Below are 11,539 nucleotides of genomic sequence, written 5' to 3' on the forward strand. Positions count from 1 at the left end.
AAAACAGTGTTTTTACTTTTATTGGTGCAAAGATGAGTTGTGGTGATATTTATTTTGTACAACATTTGCAACTGCTTTTCATCACCACAAATGAAATTGTGTCATGTTACAGGGATTACTGATTTTTTATTTTAAAATGCAAAGTATTTAAAATTAAAATTAAAATAAAGCTATGTAAACACTTGCATTTTTACAACACTACAAGTGTGTCCCATCAGGTAATGAAAAGTTCGACACACACTTGTGGTCTTCATCCTCACTTGAACACTTGGGCCAAATACAGGAAATACGTCATATAAGTAGTCAAGTGATCAAGTGCAAAGACCGCACGTGTGGGTATTTGGACAATATTTGGACGCTGAATCATTTATTCAACCGATTCGTTTAAACAGCTGATTCATTCAATAAGTAAACACCGTCCATTGCTCAGAGACGCAAAACAGTGCTGTGATCTTTGTTTGGAACTATTTTCGTTAACAAAAACAAGCAATATTATGTCTAAAACATAAGTCACTCATTGCTTTACTGAACTTGTATAAATGATTATTAAATGTGTTCATGCTGATATCTGCAGAAAAACGGTACTTTGTGTGATCTAGATTAAGATAAATATATTAAATTAAAAATGATATAAAAAGCATACAGAAGCACTTTTATGCCGTCTACAATTTAGAATGCCTGGATTTTTTGAGTTTTAATAGACTAATAAATCAATGTGCGTGCACTCAGTGTGTGATTTGGTTATATAGCCTACTTGATAATGTCAGATCGCACATAATTTCAACAACACTTACCATATTATCGCAGAAGATATACTGTATATCGCACACTCCAGCCTCGACTTGAGTGGAAATGAATTCTCTGCAGTTGTGCGCGCACTTGTTTGCACATGAGCAAAGGTATTTTTAGGAGTCTAACTTGCAAACGCCAGACCACTGATTCGTCAAACCTGCTTTACTGCAGTCCGTGTTCTTCCGTGACTATTTTGTAGTAAGTAACGAATATGCTTCGGGGAAATGTATCAGAGTAACAGTATATATTTTAATTAGGAAATGTAGTGGAGTAAAAGTAAAAGTTGACTGAAATATAAAAACTCAAGTAAAAGATACTCCCAAAATACAGATACTCCCAAAAATACCTAAGTACTGTAACGAAGTATTACTTCGTTACATTACACCACTGCAATAAGGTGGCAAATTTTAATAAAAATTAGGCCTATAATTTACACTCAATACATTATTATTGCATACTGATTTCTAATGCAGGCTACTACAATACTGAGGTGCAAATATCTGCCACTAAGTAGTAGCTTCATAACTGCTATTTACACTTATTGCTAAGAAAATACTGCTATTTTTACATAATGTAAGTATAATCTATTGCTATTTACACTTTGTGTGTACTTATAGTCTAAACAGAATCTAAGTAAGTTCAAATAGACGATGCCCACAAGTGTGAATTACAAACTTTCCAAAAAAGGTTCAATTGAACAAACAGCTTCATTCTGAAGAATATGGCAAAAGGTGACATGAATGCATACCAATAGATACAAAATAATTTCCAATAGTTCCCAGCATGTACTGCTTTATGAAAAAAAAGAGACTTAAATTTAAACAATAATAAGCAATTGAAATTTTTGCCATTACTAAATCTAAATTCATTAGACAATAATTCTGTAACTCATTAGATTATACAAAATATAACAAAATTCTTTACATTCTATGCAAAATTCTTTACATTCTAAGCTTTCCTAGGAAAATTCAGTTTGAGTTGAGTCTCAAATTGTTCGTAATGTTATTTATTTATTTATTTTGTAAAATTCAGTTTAAAACTGTGTTTTTATGGACCAAACGCCGTAAACACATTATTAATAAAGCATGCTATGAACAGACAAGCAGATGAGCCCAGAATGCTAAGGCAACGCGTTTAATTACGTGTTAAGCGTTTTCCTAATAACAGTTTTCTATCAGAGGAAAATCCTTAACGTGGCTTTTAGACAGTGTTTTTAAATGACCAAACGCAGGCCCTGTCCACACGAACGCAGGTATTTTCAAAACCGCAGCTTTTTCTATGCGGTTTGGCCGTTCATCCACACGCAAACACAGCACCAGGTCACTGAAACCCAACATTTTTGAAAACTCCTGCCAGGGTTAAGATTTTCAAAAACTTTGATTGCAGTGTTATCGTGTAGACACTAGACAGCGAAACCGGAGATTTTGGTTTGTGATGTCGGAGCATGCACTGTTATCTCCGCCTACTGGAAACTTTTTCAGGCTTACACAGCGTCTCCACAACATGGTGGCAGCAGCAGCAACAATACTACAGGGAAAATCAAATTTACGCCTTCTTTCTTTGCGTGAACATTTGGGCGGCGTTATGCAAATCTTCCCACATCGTGACGTAGACATGTGGGGGCGTGTTAGAACAAGCCATTTTAGGTAGGCGTGGTTGACTCTTAACTTTTATAAAGAATATTTCTTTGGATTTGAGACTTTAGTCTTTGCAACTTTACAGATCTTCTTTATGCACCAAGAGCTTGTAACACTCCAAAGACAAAGGAAAAAATTGAAATTGCATCATATGACCCCTTTAAAAACGGAAGAAGGAAAAATTCAGTTTATAAAAATAACCGTGTACGTGTGGACATGGCCTCAGTAAACACTAGGGCTGCCCCCTATAGTCGACTAACTGTTAGTTGACCAGAAGAGGCTTGGTCGACCAAAATTGTATTAGTCGCTTAGTCGCAAAAAAACAAAAAAACAATTCCATAGGCACAGTCACGCAGTCCTTGAAAGTCCTTGATGGAAAATTTTGTGTAAATTTTACATTGTACATTTTCAGTAAACATGTATTTACGTTCAAATTAAGAGGGTAGTTTAAAATAAAATATATCTCTAGAATGAATGAAAAACGTTCCTTTTGTCATCCTTCCATATTAGTAAAGCCAGATCACAATGACGACTGTAATTGTGCAGATGCCTATGAAGAGTGGCTGGAATTCAGGAATATGTGTCTGTTGCCAGGACTTGAATTCTTGTAAGTATGCTTAAATGCCTTATAATAAATATTAAAGGACCATTTTTACAGTTCATTAAAAATTATGCAAATAATATCACATTATGTGCATTTTTGGTCCTCAGGCTGCTATGCGTACCGCTGCTTTCCTTGCTTTACCTGCACCACCACTGGAGAGTTTGGGGAGAGCACCTGTCTGCCTCTGCTGGACATATTCGGCCCAGGCATCATGGCAGCTTTCGGGGTTCCAGTATTTGTGCCATCTGTGTCTCTGGGAATGAGGGTGGCAGTTCGCCATAAATACGATATTGGGGTGAGTTTTTCCTTTCCCTCTACCAGTGAAACAGGAAATCAAAGAGGGCTTCAAAACAATAATTTGTTTGTATGTGTTGCAACAGGGCAGTATCTGTGAGGACATCATGGTGTCTTGCTGTTGCATGTGGTGTTCTTGGTGTCAGATGAGTAGAGAAACCAAAGCACGCAAACAAACGGTCACTGTACTGACAACACATCCCATGATTCAACCCATTCCAATGGCAACCACCACACAAGTTATCGCTACACAGCAGGCGTTTGGAGGGATCAATGTGGCACCGGTAGCATTCGCTCCTGCAGTCCAGATGGCACCAATTTCGTCTGTCACAACAGTTGTTAAATAGATGGACTGCTACTTGCATCAATAATGATGGCATGCATAAATATATAGACACAATATATAGAGACTATAGTAACTGATGCATAGTGTAATATCTAACCTGCTTAAATTATATTTTGTGAATGGCTTGGATGCATTTGGAAAGTGCCTGTATCTTTATATTGTTTAGTCTCTGATGATTTTTGATTAAATATTTTAAAGTGATCTTGTCTATGAATAACTAGTAGCAGAAGTGAGCACAACTCATTTCTGAAGAAAACTGAGATACTGTTTACAGGAATAAATATATATGTTGTGCTTCAAAAATGGAAATAGAATCAGATTTCTTGAAAACTAAAACATTTAACGTAAGTGAAGTTGTAGCATGGCTGACTTTAAAATTTAAATGCATTTGTGTTTGCAATTCAACATTTGTTAACACAGCACAGTTCATTCTGAATATCATGCTGGACAGAAAAAATTAGGGCTGAGAAATGTTTCACAAGAAAACAAAAGAGGAATTATGGTAAATAGGGAAGCTAATCTCTCGTCCTTCAGAGACTGTGTGAAGGCTTTTTCTTTTACGTAGCAACATTTTTTGTGGGACTGAAACTGGAAGACTCAACTCAGGTATGTGACCTAACAAACTATTTATACATTGATATTGAACTTGCATAGTTTTAATTTATACACCATATATTTATACATGCACTTAAAAGAAATATGCATAAGAGAACTCAGTCTTTATATTTTAGTCCATTTTAAATGCTGTGTATTTTCTTAGAAAGGCATTTAAAGTGATTTTCATGCTGATTATTTTTGTTATTTTGAGAGAGGAAAAAAAGAGAGAAATGTGTGGATACATTTCCCTCATTTTCCTTTGGATATCCCTCCTTCTGTCTTTACCCTGTGGTTATAATGGCGATACGATCCTGGTTTTCCCCGTTGATGGCAGTCACTGGGTGAACATGGAGGTACTGATTTAAATACACAGGGACAGTAGTTTAAAAAAATATTGCACTATTTCAGCAAAGTTCACTATTTCTGGTGTGGAAGCCTGTTTTCACCTCAAAGTAAAAACAAAAAGGTAATTTAAAGGAATAGTTCACCCAAAAATGGAAGTTTGTTGAAACATTATTCACACTCAGGTCAAGATTTTTCCATTTTGAACTGTTCCTTTAAGATAAATAAAGTTGCATTTGTGAGATATAAAGTTGCAATACTAAAAAATAAAGTCACAATCAACTGAAAAATTTGTCACAACTGTGAGATGTAATGTCCCAATTGAAAAATGTGAGGTGAAAACTGGCTTCCATGTACCGGAGCTCCTCTGGAGATACATACATAAAAAAGCAATCCAAAACACAGAAAAGCAATCCAGCTTGCTTAGTATGATTAAAACCTAAGTGCACTGTATTACTGCCCCCTAGGTGCTGGTGAAGAAGCTGCACTCTCATGGACACGAGCTGAGTGTGATTCGCCTGACGGACAGCTGGTTCATCCAGGAGAATTCACCTTACTACACCTCCATTACGGTGAAGCTTAAAAAGAAATACATAGGCCTGGACCTGTTTGAGAGCGCAGTACAACGGATTCTTGAGGCCCACAGGAAGGGCCCAGTGATGGGTGTGCTGGCCCAGATGTCAGAATTGATTGGCATCATAAAGGTGGCTCACACTGCAAACTGTGCCATGCTCACCACCATGCTAGAGAACAAAGATCTGATGACACAAATAAAGATGGAGAACTATGACTTGATGCTCACTGACCCTGCCATGCCAGGTGGAGTCATCCTGGCACATCACCTCCAACTTCCAATGGTCTATAACGTCCGTTGGATGAGTTTCGGAGAAGGCCACTTCTCCATCGCACCTTCTCCCATATCCTACGTGCCTGTTCCCGGCTCAGGTCTGACGGACCAAATGGGTTTGTTAGAAAGAACCCGTAATCTTCTACATTATGGGTTGAACCTCATTCAAGAGCGCTGGCTGGTGATTCCCATGTATTCTAGCTTGTTGCTCAAATACTTCCCTCCCGGCGCCGACCTCCTAGTCATGCAACAATCAGCGGAGCTGTGGCTTGTTCGTGTAGACTTTGTGTTTGAGTTCCCACGACCCTCCATGCCAAACCTCGTCTACATTGGCGGCTTCCAGTGTTGTCCGGCCAAGCCTCTCCCTGCAGAGCTGGAGGAGTTCATGCAGAGCTCAGGAGAACATGGGGTGGTCGTGATGTCTCTGGGAACTCTGATTGCAGGATTGCCCCGAGAAGTCATGGAGGCCATTGCCACAGCTTTCGCCCGCATGCCGCAGAAGGTGATCTGGAGGTTTATTGGCGAGAGACCTTCATCATTGGGCAATAACACCCTACTGCTTCAATGGTTACCTCAGAATGACTTGCTGGGCCATCCGAAGACCTGTGCTTTCGTGGCTCATGGGGGCACCAATGGTCTATACGAAGCCATCTATCATGGGGTGCCAGTGTTGGGACTCCCTTTGCTATTTGACCAGCTAGATAACATTGTACGTCTTCAGGCAAGAGGGGCGGCACGGATGCTGGATGCAGCTACTTGCACCACAGAAGAGTTCCTTGAAGCTTTGAGAGATATCTTAGAGAACCCAACGTATCGTCATAACATGCAGAAGCTCTCCAGTTTACATCGAGACCGGCCTTTGCATCCTCTCGACAAAGCAGTGTACTGGATCGAGTTTGTCCTGCGCAATAAAGGGGCACCCCATCTGCGTGCTGAGGCTTACAACATGTCCACGTACTCCTACTACTGTCTAGATGTGGCTGCATTGGTTCTCCTTATACTTCTGCTGACTCTGGGAGGTGTCTACACAATATGGATACGAAGACGGAAAAGAGGGACAAACACTAAAGCTAAAAGTATTAAAATTGTTTTTGGTAATTGAAATAAAGCTGAAATAAAATATAAATATTAGGCTAGATGAAAAGCATAGATATGTTGCCTTAGCAACTAACTGAAATAAAATACTAAAATTCCTAAAACAAAAAATGTATTAAAGCTATATAGAAATATTAAAAAAGACAAAAGCGCATAACAAAATGACTAAAGCTTAAATTAAAAACTGAAAATATCAAATAAAAGCTAATTCTAAATATTAATAAATGCTAAAGTATATAAATAATATAAAAACAACACTGCCTTCCAATTCTTTCTTTATCAGGTGTTTTTCAGTTGGCTTTTTTATTTCGATAGGACAGTTGAGAGGTGACAGGAAAGTAGTGAGAGAGAGAGAGAAGAACAGAAATGGGACATGACACAGGTTAGACTCGAACCCAGGTCCTCATGAGCACAATGGCTCTTCGTTTATGTCACAGCTCTGACATGGTAATATTTCCTCTATTTCTTTCTTTCTTTCTTTGCCTTTAATTCTCTCCCCCCATTTCTTGCGCTCTTGCAGTTCCCTGCCAACTAAACTGTGTTGGCGATTAGGTACTGATCCCTTCCTGGAATCCTTGAAGTAATCCCCCTTCTTGCACACAATGCATTTAAGGGCATTTGCAAAAAGAAAAAAATAAATAAATAAATAAAGAAGTGAATCACCAGTGACAAACAGCTGCTGGTCAATATTCTGGAATGATGCAACTCTTTGCAAGATGTGAATGGTTTAAACCAAGTTGTATAATCTATAGTCAGCCTGTTCAGGATGTGACATGCAGTTCCAAAGTGCTGTGTTGAAAGCTTACAGAACATCTAATCATTTGTAGCTCCAGCAATGAAACAATTTGATCGTAACTATCCACATATGCGTTGTGTAAAACATGGTTTCATTTTAACACGCATTTATATTTTGCGCCAGATCACCAGCAGATGGCGCAATGGATATATTCAAAGTATTGCTTGGAATAATTCTTGTGCAATCCAAACTCAGATTATAGCCTATATTCTGTCACATCAGCCTGGTGCTTTTTATAAACCATACATCAAAATGCCATGGTTTCATTAAAGCAAAAATGATCTAAACGTTAGATGATCACAAACCTGCCCAAAATGCTGCGTGGCACAGCACGTTCTCTTTACCAGCCAGAGGAGGACATCCTTTTCTCCAGATTTGAGACAGGAGATGACTGGAAGCACATGCAGGGACAAAATGATAAAAAGAAGACAGGCAAGGATGAGAGAGGTCTAACTGATTGAGGGGACATTAGCCAGGGCTGTATTCACTAATGTATGCTTCTAATGACTCGTTATCTCATTATCAATCTTATTCTCGCTCATCTTTTCTTTTCCTCACTCTCTCCCCTTCCTCTCTATCTCTCTATCTCCTCCCAATCGACCAGCAATGATGGGAATAACAATTAGGACGCTAGGCTGCCAAATGGCTATTTTAATTAGCCTTTCTTAGCAAAAGAGAGAGAGAGAGGTGGGAAGAGAGATCGAGTGAAAGAGAGAGAGAGAGAGAAAGAGACTAATGTTCTTCATAAATGCTACAGATTAGAAGGTCATTAGGCTTTTGCTTGAATTAATGATTAGGAATTCCTGCAGGTCATAGAAACTTATTACACAAGCCTACTTAACATTAATAGAACCATCCTATTTGTGTTAAACACAAAGAAATTAAAACTAAAAACCAATTACAAAGAGATGACATTGTCTTTCGCCCTCCCCCTGGTCACCCATAACGGAGAAGCGGTGTAAAACTCTCTGGACAGTAGCCAGAGACTTTAGTCGCACGAGAACAAAATGATCGCGGTTCGCTCATATCATTTCAGTTTTTCCCGGTTTTACTCCATGGTCATGGTTTTCACCCTCAGCTTTCAATATCTTCTGCTTTTCCACTATGTGTCCCGTCATCCTCAGTAAACCACGGTGTTACTCCGCCGCTTCCCGCTCATTTTGATACGTTATTTTCTTCAAACGCACAATGCAACATTCTTGTGTGTTATTTGTTCATTTGTGGCTTGTTTGGGACAGGGGATGGTCTGGCGAAAATCTCTTCAGAGGCACTTTCCATCCCAAAAGAGATAGACTACTCATTTCAACCCTCTCTTATACTTATCCCCCTGACGCATAAAACTGGCAAAAACACACACACACAAGGCCTAGCCTACTTTTATGTGCGCAAAGCGCACATACAGAACAAAAACATGTGCATCACATAGCAAAAATAATACATGAACAGCATACAACATAAAATCATGATTAAAAAATTGTCTTCTGAAGCCATAGCCGAGATTTGTACGAGGAACAAACCGAAATTTAAGTCACTGATAATCTTCCCCTCCAGTGAGCTGTTAACCATGCAATGAATCAATGAGTCAGTGAGTTGAACTTGAACCGAATGAATTCGATTCATTAACAGATCATTCAGTCTGTGTTTGTGAAAGGAATCTGAAATGATTGAATGAAAAGATCAGACTCAAAGGAACACTTTTAAGAAAAATGGTTCTAAACACTACCAGTACAAAGTCATGGGATTGCACAATTACTTTAATATTTTTCTTACTGTGTTTATACTCAAGAACTAAAAACTTTAACAATATATGGATCATAAATTCACTATTTCTGTCACTGGCCTGCTTAGTGGAGAAGAAGAGTGAAGTATCATCAACTGAACAGAGCTGGCCACACTTACCCTCTTAAAAATAAAGGTTCTTTATTGGGAACTTTGAAGAACATTTCACATCCATGGATTCTTTCCATTGCACAAAAGTTTCTTTATTGTAATCCTTCAATGTATGAGTGTTCGCTTACAATTTGTAAGTTAAAATTTATAAACATTTTAAGAAGAATATCAAGTGCCTGTTGAGAGTGTGTTGACAGTCTGAGTAGTTGGATGTTGATATATGAGCTGCAAAAAATCAATAAAGTGGCATTGAATAAATTTTTTGACAGTTACAGATTAAAAAAAAAAAATACAAAAGGGTGGGAATAAACCCTATACACTCTGACACAAAGAACCATTTCATCATGCAAGGGTTCTTCAGGATAATATGGTTATAAATGGAACTACACTGTAAAAAGTAATCACTGAATCTACTTAAGAAAACTCTCTAGACAGTAGCGAGAGTCTTTAGTCGCACGAGAACAAAATGATCGCGGTTCGCTCATATCATTTCAGTTTTTCCCGGTTTTACTCCATGGTCATGGTTTTCACCCTCAGCTTTCAATATCTTCTGCTTTTCCACTATGTGTCCCGTCATCCTCAGTAAACCACGGTGTTACTCCGCCGCTTCCCGCTCATTTTGATACGTTATTTTCTTCAAACGCACAATGCAACATTCTTGTGTGTTATTTGTTCATTTGTGGCTTGTTTGGGACAGGGGATGGTCTGGCGAAAATCTCTTCAGAGGCACTTTCCATCCCAAAAGAGATAGACTACTCATTTCAACCCTCTCTTATACTTATCCCCCTGACGCATAAAACTGGCAAAAACACACACACACAAGGCCTAGCCTACTTTTATGTGCGCAAAGCGCACATACAGAACAAAAACATGTGCATCACATAGCAAAAATAATACATGAACAGCATACAACATAAAATCATGATTAAAAAATTGTCTTCTGAAGCCATAGCCGAGATTTGTACGAGGAACAAACCGAAATTTAAGTCACTGATAATCTTCCCCTCCAGTGAGCTGTTAACCATGCAATGAATCAATGAGTCAGTGAGTTGAACTTGAACCGAATGAATTCGATTCATTAACAGATCATTCAGTCTGTGTTTGTGAAAGGAATCTGAAATGATTGAATGAAAAGATCAGACTCAAAGGAACACTTTTAAGAAAAATGGTTCTAAACACTACCAGTACAAAGTCATGGGATTGCACAATTACTTTAATATTTTTCTTACTGTGTTTATACTCAAGAACTAAAAACTTTAACAATATATGGATCATAAATTCACTATTTCTGTCACTGGCCTGCTTAGTGGAGAAGAAGAGTGAAGTATCATCAACTGAACAGAGCTGGCCACACTTACCCTCTTAAAAATAAAGGTTCTTTATTGGGAACTTTGAAGAACATTTCACATCCATGGATTCTTTCCATTGCACAAAAGTTTCTTTATTGTAATCCTTCAATGTATGAGTGTTCGCTTACAATTTGTAAGTTAAAATTTATAAACATTTTAAGAAGAATATCAAGTGCCTGTTGAGAGTGTGTTGACAGTCTGAGTAGTTGGATGTTGATATATGAGCTGCAAAAAATCAATAAAGTGGCATTGAATAAATTTTTTGACAGTTACAGATTAAAAAAAAAAAATACAAAAGGGTGGGAATAAACCCTATACACTCTGACACAAAGAACCATTTCATCATGCAAGGGTTCTTCAGGATAATATGGTTATAAATGGAACTACACTGTAAAAAGTAATCACTGAATCTACTTAAGAAAAGCGAGTAAACATAACTGATTTTTACAAATTTGTTGAGTTTACTTAATTACACTGTGTTATGTGAACTTTCAGGTGGATGCAATAGTAAAACTGAACAACTTTAGTAAACAGTACTTAAGAGCATCTAGTTTGTTGGATTAAAGGTATGTTTCCATTGTCTGGTGCAAAGAACAATGAATACAGTCTTAGAGTGAATACAATTTGAAATGGTTAAGTTTTTTTTTTTTACAGATAGGGTTCTGAATCTTTTTTTCTTCAAGCTGTCAAATAACAGTAAGATTTCAGCTTTTTGGCTTGCCCACAAGATGTTGCTGCCTCATAATTTGTTTATTATGCCTCAGAATGTTTCACAATCATCATATTTATATTAATAACTTCATATATTTACTGGATTTTGGTAATTGCAGCATATGACAAAAACATTAATGTGTTCTGCTACTGCTATTTTAATTTCTTCAATGTGTTGGGAGTCCCTGCATATGCGCAATGTGAACGTGTACAGGTGATTGGAGACCACATAAAAAAAA

At 37.8% G+C, this 11,539-nt stretch overlaps 1 protein-coding gene and 1 pseudogene across 1 annotated transcript; both read left to right on the forward strand.

The window, feature by feature from the left end:
• Nucleotides 1-2,954: 2,954 nt before the first annotated feature.
• On the forward strand, nucleotides 2,955-3,697 carry LOC107720600 (cornifelin homolog). The gene is made up of 3 exons (XM_016528326.1): nucleotides 2,955-3,036; nucleotides 3,141-3,328; nucleotides 3,414-3,697. The coding sequence occupies exons 1-3, from the start codon at nucleotides 2,955-2,957 to the stop codon at nucleotides 3,672-3,674; spliced, it is 531 nt and encodes a 176-aa protein (XP_016383812.1). The 3' UTR covers nucleotides 3,675-3,697.
• Nucleotides 3,698-4,250: 553 nt separating this feature from the next.
• LOC107720556 (UDP-glucuronosyltransferase 2C1 pseudogene) lies at nucleotides 4,251-7,811 on the forward strand (annotated as a pseudogene).
• The last annotated feature ends 3,728 nt before the right edge of the window (nucleotides 7,812-11,539 follow it).

Source organism: Sinocyclocheilus rhinocerous, unplaced genomic scaffold (genome assembly GCF_001515625.1).
Source record: "Sinocyclocheilus rhinocerous isolate Xijiao unplaced genomic scaffold, SAMN03320098_v1.1 scaffold603, whole genome shotgun sequence".
Taxonomy (NCBI): domain Eukaryota; kingdom Metazoa; phylum Chordata; class Actinopteri; order Cypriniformes; family Cyprinidae; genus Sinocyclocheilus; species Sinocyclocheilus rhinocerous.